At 40.3% G+C, this 24799-nt stretch overlaps 1 protein-coding gene across 1 annotated transcript in view; it reads left to right on the top strand.

Annotated features, from left to right (window-relative positions):
* Positions 1-24799, top strand: part of LOC133346429 (immunoglobulin superfamily DCC subclass member 4-like) — a 346604-nt gene that overhangs the window by 176824 nt on the left and 144981 nt on the right. Inside the window, exon 6 of the mRNA XM_061557994.1 lies at positions 19232-19387. Coding sequence (XP_061413978.1) covers positions 19232-19387 — 156 coding nt within the window. The remainder of the gene's footprint in view (positions 1-19231; positions 19388-24799) is intronic.

A 24799-nucleotide genomic window follows, 5' to 3' on the forward strand; every position in this document is an offset into this window, starting at 1 on the left:
TGGATTGCAGCATGTATGACTTGATAATGCATTGTGGTCAAGCAAATGTGCACATGTCCAACTATATATTCTCTACAATGCAGAGTATGTTTTCTTTCTTTCTAAAAAAAGGCTCTTTGAATTGTATGTACAGAGTCAACACATGCTAGGAACCTTTGCATTAATATAAAACATTTTTCGGAAATTCTCAAAAATTCTATAGTATTAGATATGTAAGACGTATCTATACTGGGGCAGTTTTTTTTAGTTGGACTGAGATTAGGTTGTTTGGAATGCTTTTGAAAACTGAACTTGATAGTGGAATAATGAATTCAACGTGCACATTGTGCCCAACAAAGAAATATTTTAATCAGTGCATATTACCTGTTGTGACATGTAGATCAGAGACACTGACATTGACAAGTAAAATTCCAACAAAATGAAAGTGCACAGAGAAGTATGGCGAGGTGCATGCTTTGAAGAATTACACTCAAGAGGCAGAAAGAGGAACACTTGGATTATATAACATGCACAAGTTAGAGACATCACCACGACTGTTTAGAAACGTAAGTAGCTCTGGGCTGAAGCTAGTTTGACACGCAGGCTTTCGCGACCAATATAATCCATAACAGAGATTTTTGGGTTAGATCGCATAAATATAAACGTGGTTAAACCCGCCACCACCCGACAGCCAATTAGTAAGGTTTGTCATGTAAACAGCACATGCCAGTTAGCTACTAGTTTAGCGTAGCAGTGTGTTGGAGAGTAAACCCACACCATTTACAATTCGAGTACGACGTTTCATTGGCAATTACAACTAGCATCATCAGGCGACAGCAATAATTGTGGATGAAGCCTCCTGTGTTCGGTCTTAAATAGAGGAATAAATGTGATGTCATCACCTGTGAGCCAATCAGATGCGAAGACCGTGGGGGGGGGAGGGGGGGTGCAAGATAAGATGATGGCCGCTCGTCAAAGCTGGTAATGGAGTGGCAGCCAAATGCCCCATGGAACGTTTTCCACGGAGATGGAGCGATTAAATTAGCTGTGTGCACGTGCTGAATGGAATGTTACATTGCAGGATCCTGAGCAGTGGCGGTGACTTTAAGAGGCCTTCAACCAACAGTGGATAGGCGATTGCTGATGATGATGGGTTGAACATAGATAATATTTTAAGAGCCTGGGAAATGTAAATTGTACATTTCCTTTTGGAATTATTGAGGTCATTACATTAGCATATTTAGCATTCATGCACAATATAACAGCGTGATGTATAGCTCATAATATACCTCTTTTTAACTAGACTTCAGATAGATAAAATTGTGCTTCATTTACAGAGGTCAAAATCAAGAGGTCATCACCACTATTTCTTTTGATGCCACACCTTCCCATCGCTTTCCTTCTGCTCGATGCAGCAGCTGTTACACAATTGACATCTGATGCCAAAGGTCTGTTCGTGGAGAATATAAGCTATAGGAGTCACCACGGCAGGTGTTGGATTCAAATTTTTGACATGTGTAACGTTTTCATTTTACACTATGAAAAGATCGCAGTAAGCCCACAAGGCATGTGTTGGCACAGCATAAGCAAGATTATCACAAGATCGCTAGTGTCCTACAGGGGAGAAACAGCAGCAGGCTTAGTTATCATCCAATGTCCTCGATGGAACAATTCTTGTTTAATATTGCTCGAATGGTGACCTTCATATATAAGGTAAGGGGCCCTGCAATTGGCCATCATGGCATGGTATTTTGGCCTCCTCTTTCTTTGGTATTTTGACCTTGTATTCCACGCTGGCCAGATATTTCGGAAGAGGTGGGATTACCCACCGTGGTGTATCAATGTATACTTCGTGATGAGTAGAGATGTGGACATTTAAGAAACTTTACCATTGTTGCAACTGCCACGGGAAGGGAGATCGAACCAGCAACCTCTGTCGCGAGCCTTTACAAGACTGCAGCAACCTCACCTTATCTAGATATGTCTTTCATATATATGATATGGCATATATGATCCTTTATAATTCAGTTTAAGACAGGCTCCTAAAGGTTGAAAAAAACATTGGTGTAGCATTTACACTAATTGCTTTTAGAGTATAAAAATAGAATTAAATCAGCATGGTGAGGTACAGATGATTGCAATACATTAATTTTAAATTGTATAATGAAGCTGTCATGCAAGTGCAAGTGTGATATGTGTATTGTTTGTGCATTTAATTACCTTCTCTCGTATTTTGCATGAGCATTACAAATGGTGACCAGCAATACATTAAAAATACTGATGATTTAAACACAGAGATTTATCACACACTGCATCTGAATTTTGAAATGTAACCGTTGGTTTCATAGCATAACGACAGACAAATTATAGACACAATACCAGCCTCACGCCAACATGTTTTAGAAACCGTTACCACAGACCATTTGGGCCAACATTACAGATGACAGTATTGTTAAAAAATAATGAAAAGCCCTGACAGCTTCAGTGAAGAATTTTTAGTTCACACTTTATATAAACATTTCCAGCCCACCCATTGCCAGTTCTTGTCTGTTAAACACGCTTTAGGATCGTGTTTAGTGCCTTTGTGATGTATGTGTTTTGATCAATCGCGCAAGATGCCGACAACAGCATGTAGCTCTCAGATTGATGGTTTGAGAGGTCAACCAAGATGGATGGGAAACTACAGACAGAATTATCCCAAGCTAAAATGGAAATGAACTGACCTTTCCTTTGAGGGTCCTGGAGTCACAAACAAAGAGGACCTATGCTGTATGCAGATGACCCCCTGTTAAGGTTGTCAAAATTGTCCATACAATTTCATCTGAAGCCATTGTGTTCAGGGATTTGGATGGGGGGGGGGTAGGTGGGGTGTCGAAAATAAAATAATGAAAACGAACTTAATCCCAAAGACTTCTGTGGGATATTTCATGAAATAAAAAGGTTCGCACAAATGTAGTATTTCACAAATACAACTGTTGACCTCACCATGAGTTAATAAAACAACAGGCCAGTTTTCACTTGGATTTTGATTCCCCCCACCCCACATTGTAAACATGCTGCTAATGAACGTGGTGAAACAAAGACGCACGGAAGCAAATGGGAAGGGACTTTGACACAACGGGGCATCGCATCTGCGGTCTGCGCAGTGGAGGAGATCCTAGGATGGTGGTGTCACCTCTCCGAGGGCTTCCATTGTCTTCTGGTGTCAGGAGGCTTGATGACTTGACAGCCTCTGCCATCAGGCATACTTCAAATGCAAACATACACCATTAATGGAAGGCTTTCAAGAGGGAGGGAGGGGGCGGAGGTGGGAGGAAGCAATACAACGTGCAAGTGTAATGTTCATGGGAAGAGACGTGTGAGCATTTGCTATGAAATTATAAATCAACAACGAATGCTCCCCTGTTATTTCTAAATACTAGAATTGTTCAGGTTGCTGCTTCAGAGAAGCTAGCCATTAGATAACAGGTTAATACAAACTCACAATAGGGTTTGATATATACTGTATACATATATATTGTCACTGAGAGCAAAGGCAGATCTCAACATTTGTCTCGACTGACTTTCTTTGGGAAATATTTAGTCTTGATTTGAAATATTTAGATTTACTGGGAGAGACAGAGTCCTAAACCGCCCGGGTGGGTGGGGTTGGCGAGTGACAATGGACGTAATGGCCCACTGCTCAACCTCACTATAACCAAAGCTATTTCAGATTTTATGTCCGTAAACCTCAATATTTCCTCCAGGAGGCCAGTCAGCGAATACATCAACATCCTCCGTTACTCGCAGTGACAGTATACAAAGCTTGTTATTATATTTAATTAACCTGTTATTAGGTTGTTTATAAATATCTCGACTTCAGATTAGTGATATCGCACCTTCAGGCTGCATTTTATGCCACGTGCTCTATTAGTAGTGTCTGCACGTCATTCATTGGAAGTATGCTCGAAAAATGTGTTTATCGCCTCTGCCTGTTATCTTGGGTGTGGAATTGTGCGCAATGTGTGGCAATTTCACCTGCAATTTTGTCCGCGCGTGCATGTGTAGGAAGGATAACGGGAGTGGTGGCACAATATTTAGCACACTTCGTAATGAACCACACAATTTGAGTTCGATTGCCAGCCACAGCTAACAATAACAACAACAGTAGTGGCAAGTCGTGTAATATTTTGTCCCGAGCCCTCTCGAGGTTGACTCGTGCGTAAACGGGTACCAGGCGTGGTGTGTAAACACTCAGGAGACGAAAGCGGCCAGGCATGTTGCTGGCCACAACACCCCCTCGTGTGCCGTTCAAGCATTAATAGGTGCTCAATTACAGCATTTGCCCCAACGGCCTGTCTGGCTATACGATGGGATATTCGTCTTTGTAGTTGTACACAAGAGCAAGGTGGGGGGGGGGGGGGGATGGGTGAAACGATGGTGGTGCTTCTTCTTGGTTCTTTCGGTAAAGTCACGTAGAGTGGAAATAATAAAATAATAAAAATAAAACATAAAATAAAATAATTCTCACGACGTTTCGGCCACAGACTCTGTCTTCTCGACAGACCTGTTCTCCACCTGAGGACGGCTGCTTGCGTTGTGGCTGAAACGTCGTGAGAATTATTTTATTTTATGATGTTTTATTTTTATTTTTTATTATTTCCACTCTACGTGACTTTACCGAAAGAACCAAGAAGATGAATCCCTGCAGTCACGAAAGCTTTAAATCGAGATGGTGGAGCTGTTTATGTGCTGCGCTACAATGCGGTGATCTGCTTTTAATTCTCGGCCATGCACATCAGTCTGCAAGTGGAATCTTAAAGCTGTCATGGGCCTCGCCTAGATCAACGTTAGCCTTAAGAGATACCTCCTGTGGTAAACAATGACCAAGTGGCCCTGGTGAAGCACAGGCATGGAGGGCTAGTGCTGGTCACACTACACCCTCGTGTGCCATTGCTGGTAGACGTGAAGGTTAAACAGGCGATTTCTGTGTGTTTATGTCTGTCGATTACCTCACTCTGAAGTATCTTCATGGCAATTGACATTTCAAGGTTTTTGCGACTGCTATTGTTGTTACACCGTCGTTCTACCCCCACGGTGGCGAGGTGTTGTCTCCCTCGGCTGATATACAGGCAATGGGTTCGATCCCAAGCCTAACTCTTGCATATTGATATTTTGCGTGTCTCTCTCCCCGTGGTGGCGTGGATTTTTCTCTGGGTCCTCCGGGTTTTCCCTCCACATTTAGCGACTGCTATACATTTCCACTTGATAGGCCACTTCATTGAGCTATAATTTGTGGCCAGGTCGCTTCTGAAAAAGAGCTATATAGCTCAGTAGACATTACCTTGAAATATATATATATTAGTTTAGTTTAATAGTTGTTGCGTTATTGCTTCTATTTTCAAATTCTATTTTTTTCAACTTTTCTATCAGCAGGGTGAGCATATACAGGCTATTTAGAGTATATTTTTTTAAGCCTGCAAGTGTACTGTGGATATCACACCATGTTTATATGTATAATGTATACTATTACTTTGTATCAAAACTACAGGTCAGTCAAGATGAGCATTACTTTTTTATATTGATCAACTAAATATATGATGATTACGTGTTGACTCTTTTTATTGTGTAAATGTCTTAATGCTGTAACATACACACTTGCATGTGTTTATGATATACATGTATTTACATGTTCCAACTAAGGTTGAATGCGTTAAAGCATAAGCTCTATCCATTCGTCTGTCTGTCGTCTCTGACATGGGGTTATGATAACTCTTGTAAAGATTGTTCAATATGGTTAAAGTTTGGTTTAAAGTTGCGTTGAATTAATAGCCAAAATGTGGCGATAAAATTCGGTGAAAAAAAGAACAACAAGCATTATGGGGTAGGTTTAGTCGTCAAAGGTGAAGACGTCATGGGCAAGTACAGGATGCATCCTAGTCGTTGCTTCAGTGCGGAATATTCTATCAATCACTTTATCTCGTGGCCGTGTCTAGATACCACCACGACAGTAACGATATAGCTGTAGTCATTACAGATGCCTAATAGTGTTTCACGTAGAACGAAACTCACAAAATTAATTGTGGTTTTTCTTTGCCATTCTGATTTGCATAAACATGAATCACCAGCAAGCTGTCACATTTATTTAAGTATATACCTGCCTTTCACGGTGAAAGTAACAAAAACATTTGACATCATCAGGCTTAGTATAATGTGAATGTTGTTCGCCAACACATGTGTCTGTCGTAAATTCAAGTGTAATGCATTCACAGACAGGGATATTTGCCAGAATTAAGACCCACTGATAACATACAAACATTTTCATCGATGAATACCCAAGAGAATATAAATTAAGCATAAGTGGAATGGAAAAATCAACAAATTAAACATGCACACAAAGATCAAATATACATTTTAAAGTCCTTTTAATAAAACACGATTTAAAGGGACAAAACTACCAAATTACTTTAGAACACAAATAAGCAGTACAACCGATGTTAACTGCTAAAACGTAATTGCTTGCATATCATTTTTTATTCTAAATTAACTCTAAGCACTTACTGTGTATCACGGCCATCCATCACTGATAACTATATAAATAACGTTGTATTACTACAAAGGGTATTTCCAGTGTTATAGTTTAACAAAACATTTGAAAGCTGTGTGAATGTTTTGTGTACGTAAAATGATGCTTCAAAAATTCAGTGGCAGAATTTAACAGACCGAGGCCAGAATGTTTTTGTTCACAGATTTTACCCCACAGCATATGACCAAATAAACCGCAAAATTACTGCTGGGGAATTCTATCTAATCTTCCACTGTTATTCATCGATATATTTTCAGCAATTCGTAAACAATTTTCATCTCAGAAGTATTTTTTTTTCTTGTCTGCTCATGCCACAAACCACAAAAGTGGGCAATGCTAGAGTGGGGCTGTCCAACAAAAACTCACATTTCTGAAGTAGGATCAAGCACACAACTCCCTCCTCATCTTCCTTCCAGTTTCTTCCTCTCCCCGTTAAATGCACTGCTCACGATCATTGCCCCTACCGCGGTTGGCAGGAAGCCCGGATGCCCTCGTTTGATCCTTCATGTTGAGGGTGCATTACCCCGAGCTTGTTACACGTTATCAGCTGTTTTCTGCGTCTTTTTGAAATCCACTTGCATTCTGGGTTCTTTAATGACAATTCTACATATATATATTTTTTAAATGGATCATGCACAGCAGCAGGGATGGTGACAGCATGAAGAACTGTCCACGCATGCATGAGAAAAGTATTCCTTGGAATTAGCAGTGGAAGTTCTACCAATACATGTTATGTCTTCAATGCCTGGAAGCGACTTCATTTCTACAAGAGCCCCCTGGTAAAAGGGCAAGTCTCCTCCTAAGCACGTTTCCACCTCAGATGGAGACGCATTCCATCCGGTGGAAGCTGTTTCCTCTGCATTGCACTTCTAGTTTACGGCTGTGGAAATACTGCTGCCCAGGCTAGTTGACCTCGTGGCACCAAAACAGTGTGCCCAAATCCCCACACGAGTCCTAGTGTAACGACTCTCGGAGACACGGACTTGTGAGGGTTTTCTTTATGGAAGAGAATATCACTTCACAGCGACGACTTGAAGACACGTTCCCCTTACAGCGACGACTTTGACTCCCACAGCAGGCCCGAACCTGGCTCCTCGTCCCTTTTTATCCCCAGCGTGGCCATCCCTCCAACCCTGGCCACGCCCCTACTTCTCGAACTCTCTCGCAAGTTCTTGAACCTTCCCGAACATTCCAGATCGTCCCCTTCTCTGTTACCTAGCCTGTTATTACCACTTGTGACCGCTAGCCCTCTATACTGTCTTCACACTTGTTATTACCCTTTGTGACCACCAGTCCCCTATGCTTTCTACACCTGTAATTACCACTCGTGACCGCTAGTCCACGCATTGTCTCTACACTAGGATTGGCTGTTGTTTGTCGAGGAAAATGGGCTCTGTCCATTTCATTGGAACAAAACCGCATGCTAATCGTAACGTGGATTTTTCAAACGTGACTTTGGCAGAAAGTCGTTATCGAATTTGTTTCTACTGCTATATCTTCCTCAGAGAGTTTATTTTATAAGGGAGGGCTAAGCTACTACGTGACAGAATAACAACAGTCTTAAAATAAGTTAAGACCTTATACTTTCTATGTTCTAAAACAATAAATTGTACACCAGCATTTTGTAAAATGTTGAGCTTATTTACATTTTTTTTAGTTATAAAAAAAGGAATATGTAAAAAACTAAAATAATTTACACCCTTTGTCTCCCAATGCCGTATTGGTGATGCGTTAATGAATGAGAGGGCCAGGACTGGCTGGGAATTGAACTGAAGAGATAAGTACCGCTTTGTCATTGTGTACTTTAATTTATGATATTATACATTCCATTTTGTGAGAGGTTACTTTGTCAAAAACCGATGTCATTTTTTTGCATTATCGTAATATATGATGGGATGAGATAAAATGCTACTTTTTTTTAAAGTAAAATTTTGAAACAACAAAAATGTAAATAATCTCACATTTACAAAATGCTGGTGTACAATTTAGTGTTTTAGAACATAGAAAATATAAGGTCTTAACTTATTTTAAGACTGTTGTTATGCTGTCACGTAGTAGCTTAGCTCTCCTTTATAAAATAAACACTCTCAGCCAGTCCTGGCCCTCTCATTCATTAACGCATCACCAATACGGCATGGGGAGACTTGCACTCAGCAGTGGATTGACAAAGGGTGTAAATTATTTAAGTTTTTTACATATTCCTTATTTTTATAACTTAAAAAAATCGCACATTTGTGTTTGAGTGTATAACCTCTGTGTGTGAACACATTATCACGTGGAATGAGGCAGCATGTGTGCTGTAAATCAGTGTGACTGGCCACCAATGGCTTCATTTTGTGTGTGTGTGTACAGAGGAGGAGCCCAAGAAGCAGCCATGACGATCCCTGTAAATGAAGCTGCTATGCTTCGCGATGCGTGACTGAAACATGTCCGGCTGAAGTAAATATTGCAGGAAAATGTGGCTTCTGCTGCACTCAAGATGCTAATATAATGTGTATTTGCAACCATGCATGAAACTTTTTTGTATATATATATACAGTCGAGATATATAGTTTAAAATAGAACTGCATAGCCGACTGTCATATCTGCCCGAATTCCACAGTTTACTACGAATTCACAGTTAATATCAAAATGTAATGAAAACGTCATCGTAGCAGTCATATGTTGGTTCCAATTAAGTTTCGCTACGGTGTTAGGGAATGCTTGTGCTTTTTGGCTTATAAAGTCTATGTAATGCAGTGCGAAGTGTACCTACAGAGATTCACGGCACGGTAATGCGATGCGCCGCGTGCATTATGTATGTCACCAATGCACCCTCCGATGTGCACTGCAGACATGTGTGTGTGTGCTGTTTTCTGCAGACCATGCATCTCGTTTAATTTGCGCGCGTGTAATTTGCACAGCCATGCATTTAATTGCGTAGGCTTCGAAAAAATTGGCACGGCCGCAGATGTATGCAGCAGTAAGATAGTCCTCATGCAGGTCTTGTCACGTCCTCTCGTCATATAACATGCTCACACATTAGACCTGCTTGTGACATCCTTACATCATATCATCAGGATTAGTTTTCTTCCTGTATAAGTATGTGGGAATGTTAAGGCAAACAATTATGATTCTGCCAGGAGAAATACCGGCCTAATATCCATAATTATAGCCCCGAAATTTAAAATTTACCTGAAAATGTCAATGTATTGTATCAAGATTCAATGTAAATTTGAACTTATTCTGTTTACCATGATGATGCTCAAACATAGAATAATGTTGCATGCTTTTATGTTTAAACACTGTTTCTTCCTTCCCTGGTTTAAATTAAGGTACACATACATCGAATTCTTGCCCTTATGTGATGGGGCGTCATCAGCCGTGATCAATTCACTGCTGGATAAATGCATCCCCCAATCAATCGCCTTGTGATGTGGCAGACACACTTAGTGTGAACATTGGATGGAAATTACCTGCATCTGCTTGATAATGAGCTCCTTTTATCAGTAAGTTGTCCTATCTGCAACACCTCTCCGCCAAAACTATCGCAGAGCAGAGGAATTCTGCCCTATATATTATCTCTACTTCAAATCCAATGGCAACCCACGAAACGAGCACGACTGAGACTTGCTGAACTACAACAAAACCGAGAAATTGTACAATATTTATGAATTACCCTTCTGCTTGGTTCTAGGTATTTAAATAATAAAATATCAAATATAGAGGGGCTCTGTTTCACCATGTAATAATTACACAACATGCAACAACATCGGCCTAGGGGCCTTCTTGAGCAATTTTATTTCACTATAGTGAAACAAACCCTCGATATTGTATTTATTACAATCCATAACACATTCCTGCGGAGGGAGCTGGTAGGAACGTTGGGTTGCTCGGTCAATGGCCAGGGTCAACGGCGGCGTGGTGTATTCCACAAATATGGCCGACTGTGAGGGCGGGCACAAGCCGGCGTGAGTAGGTTAAACATTGAGTTTTATAAGGGCACCACGGGGTGACCAGCCCCTCCCCACCCAGCCCCCACCCTCCCCACCCAGCCCCTCCCCGCCCTCCCCACCCAGCCCCTCCCCACCTTCCCCTCCCCACCCAGCCCCACCCTCTCCACCCTCCCCTCCCCACCCAGCCCCTCCCTCCCCACCCAGCCCCTCCTTGCACGACGGACGGACACAATAATCTCCTGTGGGCTGGTGTAACCAGGAGGTTCCTACCAGTATGAATGCACATATTTACATGTGTAGAATGTTGCTGCACTGCAGGAAAACCGGCAGCATTTGTTTAACAATTCACTGATAACGAAGGTCATGAAATCAATATCGGTCCAGAGTCTGTCTTCTTAAACACGTGCTGCTGTAAAACGTTGTTTCTTAAGGTCCATAAGCTGATGGACTAACGTGTTTTGCTTGATGAAACATATCCTAGTCATTCGTACATTAGTCCGCACGTCGCCATTACTCACCTCCGTCAAATTATGAAGCTGTTGCACAAGTGACACCGCACTCTGAAGGCTGCCGCCTGGCTGTAGATGTTTTTGTTATACTGGTAGGAACGAAGTGGACCAGACCACCAATAGATTAATGTGTCCGTCCGTCCGTCCGTCCGTGGGAGGGGTGGTGTTGAGGGTGGTGTTGGAAATGAAAGACTACGAGTCTTTAAATCTCACAGCGTTTCTTGTCAAAACAAACACTTTTAATTAACGTTACACTAGAATACAGTAATTTTTTCTTTAACTCCTCTATACCCGGTCGATATCTCTGTACCGGTACTAAGTATTATTCCTACCAGCCCACCCCGCAGGGTCCTGTTTGGTTGCTGGCTTCTATATACTCCCTTCGGTGCTTGGATTGATAACCTGCTCTCCGCCATGCCGACACGCATGCCCAACCTATTGCAACCTCCCCATTCACGATTAAATGTACACCGTTGTTTTAGAGTCTGACTGTGAAGTTGTTTATCATATCCTTGCCATGACATTTTCCGTACGTCCCCCTTATTCGCGAACTTTTCTGGCTGATTAGTCAGAATGTTCCACTCTGATTCAAACGGTAACACAGGACATTACAGCTGTTGTAAAACTACTCATCTCTTCGCGTTAAAGTTGACCTCTAACCTCTTTCAGAGCGGTGTGTGTAGTACGTTAAAAAAAGCCCACCCTGTAAACGCGACGGACTTATTTCAGTCAGCCCTGTAAAGTTCACAAGAGCTGCAACGCTGTATCCCCAACACTTGCTGTTGAAAATGCTGCTGCGAATTGGTAGTGGACAACCTCGCTGAGTCACATCGTGCTTCTGCACCGCCCACTCGTTTACTTGTTAGCATCGCTCTTGCTCATGCAACCACCAGGTCACGGTTTGAACGTGTTTATACAGCCCTGTGTATATCCTCGCCTTTAAAACAGTGCGGGGATATATCCCTGTCCTGACATCTAATAATATCCGTGTCATTGTAAGAGACTTTTTTTTCTGTTGGATCTATCTCTTTAAAATAACCAAGGTGGAGTTGTAGCGCAGATGTTCGTGTGCTGCCCTTAGAACCCAGCGGCGATCTGACTTAATTCCCTTGCCACCGCTAACATCAGCAGTGAGTAATATCTGAATTGGCCCTGAACGCCCTAACCTGCCCCTTCACATCGACCGGCATGGTGAAGTATGCTCAAGTGAACCCCATGATCGACATGGCATCGGGGGGGGGGGGGGGGCTTCATCCAGCAGTGGATTGACAAAGGGTTGTAAATATTTTTACAAACACTAGCCTATTGCCATGGCAAAATTAACCGGCCTATGTATATATTTACATTTGATTACACTATAGTTCTGTCCCATGCTATTCAATGTATTGCTCTCGATGCCGACCTCGTGCAGTGAAGTCTCCAAAAAGGAGGAAAATGCCACACTTTTGTGTCATGGCCAAGACTTTTAAGTCCGGAGTAAAACTACTGCTTACTGCCATCATCAGCTATTGCAGTTTCTTACAAAAATAATCAACAACTGTCACATCGAAACCCAAGCAGGAGAAAAACGTGTTGCTATAACTTTGCAATGTTTTTCGTCATGAAAATGCCCATCCCTAATCGACGGTGTACATCACATATACACTGTCACACAGATGGGTGCATATGTACGTGGCACATGTACATTGTGTGTAAGCATTTCTGTGGATGAAAATATACACGGAGAAATTCTTACACTTACTGTAATGATGATTATAATGAATATCCACAATCCAATTGTTCAATCATCTGCTGGTTGAACAATCATTTCCTGTGCTTTTCAGTGAAAGGAGTTGTTTGACCATACCTCACCGTACTATTTGGCGACTCGGGGCTGTCCGGTATTCTGATGTCACTCGCTGCTGATATTAGCCGTGACTGCGAATCGAAAGGTTGCTCGCGTTGTGGTGCAGTGCAATACCAACCACTGCTCCAATGGCCCATGCAGATATGCAATATCTCGAACATACCTGTGCATGTTCATACATGTATTTAACCTTATTTGAAATATGTGTAATACCAACTGTGCTCATCCGATGGTCTTTACCATGCGCATATGGATTTTTAAAAGCGGGCTTAAGGCTGGTAAAGTACATCCCCATTTTCTGGTTTCTTGTTTGCCTCGACAAACACGTTGACTATAAAATAAGAAAGCTTTACATTTTTTTACATTGGTTTCTAACTATCAAATATTACACATCTCATCCGTGTAAACAAATTGTGCAGTAATATTCTGATGGTACCCGATATAACGTCGAGTAGAATGATGGCCACATGTACCGCGCATGGTATTGAGCACTTAGTAAACAAAAGCACAATTGATAGATGCGGCGAGCATCTTGCGCCATTACATGGAAATAACATCGGAGAGGACGAATGGGAAATGGCAAGTGCACCTGGATATATGCTGACTGCGCTGCTACAAAGGTCATGTTACAATTGTGTTTCTTATGTTATGAAAAAAACCAAATGCAAATTCTAGGTGGGATACTGCTGCAATACAGTGAGCATTAAAACCCAATTTTCAGCGGAAACAAAAATAGACTCAATTTGCTTGTTGGATTATGCATGTAAATGCCTCGCGTGACATGTAAAAATGTATTCATCAATTTTATGTTTTCATGGTATCATTAGTTTTATTTCAGTAGTTTTTTTTCTGTGCAAGGGGCATACTACTGCACACTGTAATTATGAAAACACAGTCTATTGTAGATTTTATTTGGTATTTTTTTTTATTTGCATGATATTGTAAATTTCCTTTTTATTGCTTGCTTATTGGCCTTTTTTTCCAGTTGTTATTCTATTGCGCTACTGGCTTCATGTCACGCGGTGAAGAATCTATCTAGAAATATCCCATGCTAGCTGAAGGGCTCGCAGAAGAATATGACAGAACTAATACAGAGTTCCCTTTGATCCGCTTCTTTTATCCACACTAGGGGTCGCTGCATTTTCCTACTTGCCCTTCAAAGCTATTTTTTATATTGCTGAGAGCTGGAATTTTACCAAATTAAGTTGGAAAAATAGGGTGGGCCAAATTTAGGTTTTCTTTATTGATGTGGGTAATTTGAATGCTCTTTTTAGCATTATTTTGCTTAAATACTCTTGTAACCTTAAAGTGAATCTCTCACTAGCTCTCTAATGAACTGAACGTGTGTTATTATTATTATGAATTGATACAGATCAAACGTTAATTGATCCTTATTGTTATCAGATAAATTGGAACCAAAAAATGCACATACAGTAAAAACTCTAATTGGTGCAGAGCCTTTCTGGTTATGGGGGAGGTCCAGCAACGTTGCAAATACATTTAACAGAAATGCTAAAGTTAAATTATATCACCTAACACGTTTAATTAACACTTGGTAATTTAATAATGTTAAAGTAACTAATGTAATATTTCTAATGCAACAATATTTGAAAAGTTACAACTGTACGGTTTAATTCTATTTACTCACCATGAATTCGAAGTGAAAGGCTTAGGTTCACAAGGTGTGGAAGGCAGAAGAGATATTTTTTGCATGCTTGAGTTTAAATTTCGATTTAAAGCTTTCGTGACTGCAGGGATTCATCTTCTTGGTTCTTTCGGTAAAGTCACATTCTACGTGACTTTACCGAAATAACCAAGAGGATGCTTGAGTTTATTTGTTATTTGTCAAATAAATATGAAAACAACAGTGTCTGAACAGAGGACGCGGATGACAGAGGTGTCCAATGGCACGGGTTCACTAAAATTCCACACAACAGACAAATATGTAGCTTTAAAATCGTGAGTGCACAATCACGGCAATAGTATAGAGATTTGCGTAGAACATCAACGCCATCAAAATCTATTGAATGTAGTTGTTGCCAGGCATTGTTGGTGCTGACAATTGTGTCGGTGAGTATTCAATGCTCCTCGTGTTCTTTTATTCTTGTGCCAACGTTTCATCCCATCTGGCCAACAAAGCATTGTCCACATGCACAAGTAATCCAGTAAACTCCTGCCTGTTGTTAGTTTGGGGCAAATAAAGTTTATACTTGGTACCAGGTAACCGTTGTTGCATTTTGTGTAATGGTGCCAAATCGTACTTTTGTATAAAAAAAAATCGAGCTGATTTGTCAGTTACTTCAGCAATATATACAGGAGTATTTTTTTATTGCATTTCAAATTAATCTTTGGATTGTCTGTAGGATTGCTCCCCAACACACTGGCTGGTGCCCCTGAAGCAAGAATACATTGTCTCCATTATAGTTTTTTTTTACATTAGATGGCGTAAATAGAAATGTGTTGTTAAACCCGCTACCATCCGAAACAGCCAATTAGTAAGGTTTGGCAAAAAAAATAAGCATGCAAATCGCTTAAGAATTCAGCACACCAGTGTGTTCGAGAGTAAACCCACAACATTTACAATTCGAGTATGACATTTCGCCGATAATTATCACCAGCGTCATCAGGCGACAGCCATAATTGTAGAGAAATCTTCTTGTAAAGTGTAAAATGTCTCATTTGTTCACGTGATAACTTTATTAATTGGCTGTGCATTGGGTAGAGGAGGGTTTATGACTCACATTTTACTCATGCGATCTGATACAAAATCAATTACGAATCACAATATTGATCACAGAAGCGCACGTGTTGATTTTACACGCCAATTGTATTTATTACGGTGGTCTGAGATAGCGTTTTTCGCTTCCTAATGTTGATAACTCCAGATTTAAAATTTCTGTACAAGATAACACTTAATGGTATACTGATGCAATCTAAGTGTATTTTGGCAGGGAGGGTTTTTGTTCTTTACTTTGAGAAACATTTCCATTTTTTTGGTAGCCTTTCTGGCTTACCCTGAATTCTGGCTTACTCAAGCCTGTCTTTGAGAGGGTGTTTCTCAGTTATCATTTCCGGATAGGATTCATGATTTATCAGAGACCTAAATGAACCATGCACCCCCAGTAAGCACTTATGGAATAATTGTCTCGTGAAAATGTTTTAATAACTAGCAGCTTAATTTTTTTTATATATATAAACTAAATAACAAAACATTAAATGAGATCACTATGTTATACATTGTCATTGCATATTTAAAATTGGAAGTAATTTTACACAAACAGAAGCACACTATTACTTATCACATGACCGGAATGCATCCACACATTGGCCATGATGTATTCAATGGTGTCATTGATGCAAAGGCAGTGTCTATTTGCAAAGCAATTACCATGTGACAGATTGCACAGTGCCATAGACTGCCATTTAGGTTCTGCATCTTTTCTGGGATTCCAGAGAATACAAATTAAATTGGAGAGCTCTTCAAATTGTGCCATATCAGCAAGGGTTACCTCAAAAGGTAACGCTTCCTATTTTAATCACAAGAGTTTTTTTTTATATATAAAAGAGAAAACCCTGAAATATAACGTTTATGTTAAAATTTGTATAGCTCCTTACGATTCTGGGAGAAAAAAAGCAACCTAATAAACATCAAATATTATTTTATTATTTCCCTTCTACGTGACTTTACCGAAAGAACCAAGAATATAAAATATCATTATACCTGGCCTTTATAGACTATGAAAATGAATTGGACTCACTGCATAATGTTGTTGTCATCCAAGCTCTCACAAACTGAAGCCTAAATAAAAAAACACATATTTAGACGAAACTCATGAAAAAAATGGAACAGCTACATTGAAATTTCACGAGGAAAGTAAATCAAATGCTTATTAGAAGAGAAGTCAGATGAGGAGATGCACTTTTCCCAAACTTATTCATAGCAACAGAATATACTTTTCAAAAAGTTGGATTTGAGAAATGAAGTCATTAATGCCAATGGAAATAATATTAACTATTTAAGATTTACTGAAGACAGTTATAATGACCAATTGAAGTCAACTGCAAGGAAATGATAGATGAGTGTAGTAAAGAAGGCAGGACAGTGGGGCTCAAGATAAATATGAGCAAAATAAAAGTAATGTAAACAAGATTACGTTTTAAGGTTACATCGCGTAAATGTTAATTTATCGTAAACCCACCTCCACCCGACACAGCCAATTGCTAATGTTTACGTGACAAACCTTACTACTCATTGGCTGTGTCGGGTGGCAGTGGGTTTACGACAAATTGACAGTTACGTGATTTAAACCAACAAAAACGTACTCATGAATAATGTTGGTTTGTGAAAGCCTAAGTTTTAAATTCATGTACAACAAGTTTGCTAAGCAGCTGAAGACGTCTGTCAGGGGAACACAACTGGAACACACATCAGAGTATGTTTTGAAAGGGGAGCTGTTGAAGGCAGATCAGGATCAAAATGATGAAATATCTCAGTCGATGAGAGCATGTTGGAGTTTAGTGTATAGAGAATGGCTGAAGGTGACAGTTATGAAAATAACAACCCGTAGATTCACCAGTGTGCTTACCAATTTAGTTTTGGGGATTAAGGATTATTTTCCACAAAAAATGTAAGCTTACAGCATTGGCATACGAATAGCATATTACTTCATATACTATATTCTTGGTTCTTTTGGTAAAGTCACGTAGAATGGAATCGTGACTTTACTGAAAGAACCAAGAATATGAATCCCTGCAGTCACGAAAGCTTTAAATCAAAACTTCGTATACTGTTAACTATTTATTTTATTTTACTAGGTAAGGCCAACTATATAGCTCTTTTTCAGAAGCGACTTGGCTACAAATGATAGCTCAACAAAGTGGCTTATCGCGTGGTCATTTATAGTAGCCAAATACTCGCAGAAAAGCCATGCGTTGATGATTCTCTGGAGATGTCAGAGCACAGTTATGGGAATTTAACTTTTGAGAATTAAGTCTTGTAAACTGTCCGAGGTGCACGTAGGCTATCATGCTAGCAAACAATTGTACGAATATGCTATGAACAATTTAGAAGATAAAATTTTCATTACAATGTTATTAAAACAAGTCATATTCATGAATGTTGGTGATCCAGTTTTTAAGGTATTTAAAAAGTGGCCTTTATTATTATTAAAGAACAGAGATGCACACGTTTGACAAAAAATGTATTTTCTGACCCCGAGACCCCATTCATGGCTGCTGTAATAGAAAAATAATAAAGGCTCCAAGTTGGGGTAGCGTCTTTGAATCACTTTTGAAATGCAGAACAGGGCATCAGAGCAAACCAGCTGGATAAGATTTCAATGGAAGTGTCATCTTGGCAAAGAGGTCATGCAGGAATGGAAAAATGAAATGAAAGATTTGATCTCCAAGCTGCCTCTGTTGTAGTTAATGATAAAGCAATTTCTGTGCATGCCAGACAATGTAGTATATAATGGATAATGCTGTTCATTAAATGAGCAGGCCCTCTAGCAGCCTATTCACTCATGGGATATTGCAAAAGGGGCCCTATATATGCATATAAATCACAGCTTCAATAACATGCCTAGACAGGGTTTAAAGACATTATCCATGCTCCCATACACCTGATAAACTGACAGGCTTAACTGCCTAATAATATCTGACATTTATAAAAGTGTGGTGGCTCATACAATTTAAATGGTTATAAAGGGCATTGCTAATTCAGTCTTCTGTAATGTACCATTAATCTGTTTAAGGACTACAAAAACAATAATTTCAGCCAAAATTATTTTGCCCTTTTTATCCAGGAAATTTAATCCATTGAAGCAATATAACATTGATATTGAAATAGTAATCTTATACAGCCATACATAAGCACAACGTTGCATATGTTTCACTGTAACGTGTCTTTTTTCATCTTTAATTATTAATATGTTAATTATAAATGGGGTAATTAACATTTCAAATGCAATTCCAGAATACGAAAATAAGTTTTCATAAATTTTATTAAAAAATATTGTAATTTCAAATGTATGGGGTAATGACCTAAGTTTGCTTGCATTAAGTGCTAAATGGGAATTAGTATGCTAAACACAGAGCAAGATTTGATGTGACCATGTATTATTTGATTGCGCCTCTAGAATGTCACAGCTCACAGATGACATTTCACACCGCGGCGCGGGATGCGCGCCGTTAATAGATTTCCGTGCAGAAAGACATCTTTATTCCACTTTCTGCGACCATTAATGCTGCCACTGAAGACATTCCTTATAACGTGTCCTGGAAAGGACCTGCAGTGACCCTTGGGGGTCCATCTCATTGCACTGATGTTGAGTAGGGCTGATGTAAAGCGTGCCCCTGAAGATGCCTTTGGCGTGGCTGTACGTGTGCGCTGCCGCAGATAACAAGCCGATCGCTCTGGACATTGTGCCACTGGGGATTTACAGCCTGGTTATACGGCGCGTCGAGATACACCACGCTGGCGTGTACGTGTGTCGTGCCAACAAACTGGGGGAGCGCAAGTTCGTGTCGGCCGCCGCTCAGCTCACCGTCTACGGTAAACGGCACGCGCATGCCACGGATAAAAATAAAAAAGGCCCGACGCTGCATCTAATTTCACGTGTTCCCCGTTTTAATACTTCGTCTCTGAGTTTTGACTGGCAACGCAATTCCGTGTAGCTGTTGGCCTGCAACAAACATTCGTTTCTGTGTGTTTTGAAACTTTTGACATGCCTTGTGCTTAATAAGTAACATCACCAGTGGGTAATTACTGGTGCTGGGATTATTTTGGTATGCATTTTTTTTCTTTCAAAACTCATTCTCCAAAACAAATTCAATGCAGTGAGGAGGAGGAGGAGAGAGAGGAGTTTCAGTGGGGAATGGATTGGTCGCTATTGAACTGAATACGATTTTTGAACAAAAATGTCTCCACTCTTCACTCATCCCCCAGTGACCACCATTAAAGCACATGGACAAGCAACTGTGTTTTATATAGCCAACAAATAACTCACATTTAGGTCATTTCATCTTTGTTTGTAACGCAGACACGTGGCATACGGATATGTTAATGTTAGAGGGCTAGAGATTTTAAATCTACCGATTCCTTGCCTTCATTGCATTGATTGAATATCCCATGGCATTTTTTCCATTACAGTCCATAATGTGCATCTTTATCAAGAAAGCATGCCTGTGTTAACCACATTTCCCAGTGGCAGGTGTGACAGCAGGCTTACAAATAAGATTGCCTTGCATTAATGGAAGTGCCTTTAATGATAGTGATGTGAAACTGTAACAATGTAGCGTTTTTAAAACGGCATTTTTGATTATTTTTTTAGAATATCCAAAACGTCTCACATGTTTTTTTTAAATATTTCTGGGTCACATTGCTGAGGTTTTCTAAGAGTTTATATTCTACAAAACATTTAGACTGAAAAAAAATACCATTTAATAGTTATTGATGTTTATTTTCTCTATATATCTATAAAATATATTCATAATAATCGCATATGTTTTGCTGTGCACTTTGGTTCCTGTAAAGATAATGTCTTATGTGAAAATGTACCATAAGTATAACTAGACAAAGCTCGAGTCATGTTAACGTCACTTAGAAACATGCTTTTCGAGTAATTGGCTGTTATCAATTTCCACATGATAAGCCACTTCATTGATCTATCATTTGTGGCCAGGTCGCTTCTGAAAAATATCTATATAGCTCAGTTGGCCTTACCTGGTAAAAAAAAAAAGTTTAGTTTATATTCCTGGGTTATTTTATGTTCAGTCTCTTTGGAAACATATCCAAATATGAGACGTAATTTTTTACATTCCATTGGGATTTACCAATGACAGTGGTGCAGATGGTGAGTGGAGTGGTGGTGCAGTGGCCACCTCACTTTGCTATGAGCATGGTGACCTGAGATTGATTCCCATCCACAGTTAATAATAGTGGTAAGTGATATCGTTACTGGTCCCGAGACCCACCCTTCACCAACCCACACTGACCAGTATGGTTAAGTATGGTCAAACAATCCACTTGACCGACATGGCACGGGGAGGCTTTAATAATACATTCATGATGATAATTTCAAATTCTAATGCGAACAATATGCACTCGCTCTTGAAGAGAGAGAACAACTTAGAAGCGTTAGAAACCAGAGACAAGTGAGAAAGGCAGCAGCCAGTTGATGAGCAGGTGCCAATTTCCCTCTCAAGCTCTGTGGTCCTCTATATGGTAAGATGTTTTCAGCCAATTAACGAGTGTTTATGCATGTGGGAGAACACTGGAGTATCTGGAGAAAAGCCACAAATGTGAGCGGGTAACGCTCTGTGAATACAGATGGAACAGATGGAGATGAGTCCACATTTTGTTGTTCGGTCTCTTGCTGCCGGCCAGGGTATGGTACTACGACACCCACGGGAAAGGAGTTTTACAACATTTGTGTGGTGAAACACCAACCCTCGCCTCCGCAGTGCTGGACTACAAACGTGTGCAACCACCGCCTGCTTGAACTAACAAATGGTTACAACATATTATGAATGCAATATTAACAGTATCCAACCAGGACTGGATTTCATTAAATTTGCCGCTGGGACACCAAAGAAGAACCCATACCATTCCACCGCCCACCCTCTAACCCTCTCACACATACAGACACATTCACACCAAAATCTCCAACCGTCATTGCTAAAACAGCTAACCACGCAAATACCAAACACCCATACTATATCCATTTTGCAATCAACATTATGCTACAAGCATTGGCTAGCTGCACACTATTGTACGAGGCACATACATGTCTGTTGTCCTTAACCACGTAAAATACATGGAATATGCCAAGTTAGACTTGACTTGAATTCAACTCACCTCCCAAGCAAGACACACGTTGCGATAGTTATAACTTGTGAATCTGATTGGAGGAAAGCCACTGGGAAGCCCTCCCTTGGACAATATCACGCAGAGAGATGTGAGATGATATTTCTGAAGGAATAATTGATTGAGAAACCTGCCTGCGGAAGGTCGGACAGGGAGAGAAACATTTAGGAATAAACACAATCAGGTTTTGTATAAGTTGTGCATCTCATTTTCATTTACATCAGAGGTGGAAAAAAGTACTGGGTAGCATGTGACAACAGGACAGTGGTCACCACGATGGACAAGAACATCTGTGCCTGGGATTTGAATAGTTCAAGTATAGCCATTGGTCAAGTACTTACAATGATAGGCGACGACGCTTTTGGCTGTTTTCGTTGTGGGGAGATGAATAAACGGTGAAGTGACGTAAGGGAAGGAGCAGTCCAAGAAAATTCCCTCCAAGCAATCACATATTCAATTAACTAATAGGAAGATTAGGGGAACACATTTTCCAGCCTTTTTCTCAACCTGGTATCTCTATGGAGTTAATGCAATTAGTATCGCTTTGTTGGTCGTCATCAGTTAAGTGTGGAGATATTAAATGCGGAGATACAATGGGAATATTTTGAACTTATTTTGCACTGTACGTAGCAAATCGTGATCATTGGAAGTGTGGAAGAAGGACAACAAACTCAGGATAAAAAGGCGTTCTCAACAAAAGAGTTTTCAATCTAGATTTAACAGTGCATTGAGGTCAGCGGCTAACCAATATTGGAAGGAAGAGCATTCCAGACGGAATACAGAGTCTTTTTCCATGGTATATTATAATGGCACAAATATCGATCCTGTAACCACCTGCAGAGAGAACTTGAACACAAAATTAAAACAGCAGGGCTCTCATGTTGCGAGACCGGTAATGTGTTAGACTGGTCAGCGGGAGGTATGGGATTGGTCAGTATCTGTGGAAGAATCCGTGGGGACAAATGAGTGAATAAGACACAATGCTAGATGGTCGTGTTAAAAAAAAAAATCTCTGCACACAATTCAAAAGCAGCAAGAAATCCAAACTACAGATTTATGTAATGATACCGTACTATATTTGACTTATTCAAAACGAGTGTATTGAAAATGGATTCCATTGAAATGTATTACTTCGTGTGAGGTAAAAACATTTTATTTATTGTTTCATGTGCACATCGATAATTGAATAATTCGTATCGTGCATAGTTCAGCAGCACCTGGGTAGTTCCGTGCAGTAATGGTACCACGTGGTGAGCAGACAATTGCTTGCAAGCATTAGAGCGCATTAGGCAACTCAGACAACAATGCTTGTATGGTCTGTGTGCCTGGGAGAACAGAAGGTGAGATGAATGAAGTTTGCTGATGCTGTCATCAGAAGCAGGCTCGGCTCCTCTCGGATGGAAGGGCCACTAGAGCTGTCGAGTGGGGTGCCACCATAACAGTGATAGATGGTGAAGGAGCGTGAATTTGTGCGGGGCAGGGGCAGGGGGTGCAGGGAGGACAGGGCCCACCCCAGAACCGCCCTAGCACTGACTTTGTTCGGAAGGCAGAATGGACACATTTTTTTAAAATGTTGTGTTGGTGCAACTGCAAGGTGTGTGGATTGATTGGTCTGAGGAAATAAAAAATATGGGCTGAGCGACGAGCCACTTTTGAGCCAGGATGCAAGCAATCTAGATTTGAAGTTTTCGTGACTGCAGGGATCCATACTCTTTGGTTCTTTCGGTAAAGTCACGTAGGTATAAAATAAATTAAATTAAGTCACCTACGTGACTTTACCGAAAGAACCAAAGAGTAAGGATACAAGCAGTTTGAAAGCAGCATCTTACGAGAGCAGAGGACTCTCACTCATAGCCACTGTTGGAGACTACGGATTCGGGTAGCAATGCTCCCTTTTTTGTGAGATGAGTATCTGATATCGCCTTCATCACTGAAAGACGAGAAGGAAACACCGGCCAATGAAGCTTCAGATTGCATATCAACTGCCTTCTGATCAGGATGAGAGCGAAGAGGTCGAGACCACCACCAGTGCAGTGTTCTATAGTATGTGCCTATTTGCAACGAAGTTCTTCATGCAGAAACAGTGATTTTATCGTGCTCCTTTAGAGTGATAGCCAGACATCCAGAAAACTAAAACTCAATGTTTCTTCTGCCGAGAAAAATAAAAAAATAAATGAGAAAACAATGGCAGGTCGTTATCACAAATGGATGTCTTTGCAAGATATTTTCAAGTAAATGATCATGAAATAATTTAGGATGGATGCATTTCACACAAAGTGCTCACAACTCAGCCGTGAAAGAGCCACAAGGTTCATCAGATGTTGAAAGCGGCCCATCTTTTAGCCTGTGAGAAGACGAATCGGCAGCTGAGGATGAAAATCCGAATCCGGACTTGGTAAAAAAAAACTCATTGAGGAGCCGAGCATAGAAGGACTGGGCTTGCCTCTCTCACAACAACTATGGTGCTCGCTAAACCGCACTGGGACACGATATGAGAGATGCGCTTACACCTTCCACAAACGTAAGATCAAAGAATCGCCGAAATTCGACTGTGGTGATGTCCAAACCGTCAAACGCATCGGCGATAAATGTGCCAAACATGCAATGTCCTGGCAATGCAGCTGTGATCCATACAGCACCTAATGCCTCCTTGGATTGGTTGAAAAACGTAAAATTCACCAGTATAACATATTTCAAAAGCATTGCTTTTTATGTTCGTACGAAAGAAGAAGACTCTCAGTAGATGGGAATTCCCTCAAAATTACAAAAAGTTTAAAAATAAATATATTTTTTAGTACCCAATGTGAATACGGTGAAAATAGGCCACCCAACCTATTCAAGATGGACTGCTCTTGCGCTACTGGATCCAGTCAATGGATGACAAAGTAAAGAGTAAAGTGTAATAACTCAGAGAGATTGGGTCCAAGTTTTTACGTACATTTAATTATTATATGAAATGCACTCTCAAGCTGTAGGTACAAAATGTATTACTCCATTCTGCTCTTTAGAAGGTCCATTACAATAATGTGTCTGTGACATGGAAGAGCCAATATCTGCTACTACACAGATTTTCAGCGTTACTATACAGCTCTCAGATGT

Source organism: Lethenteron reissneri, chromosome 24 (assembly GCF_015708825.2).
Source record: "Lethenteron reissneri isolate LAM-NWPU_2019-01 chromosome 24, ASM1570882v1, whole genome shotgun sequence".
Taxonomy (NCBI): domain Eukaryota; kingdom Metazoa; phylum Chordata; class Hyperoartia; order Petromyzontiformes; family Petromyzontidae; genus Lethenteron; species Lethenteron reissneri.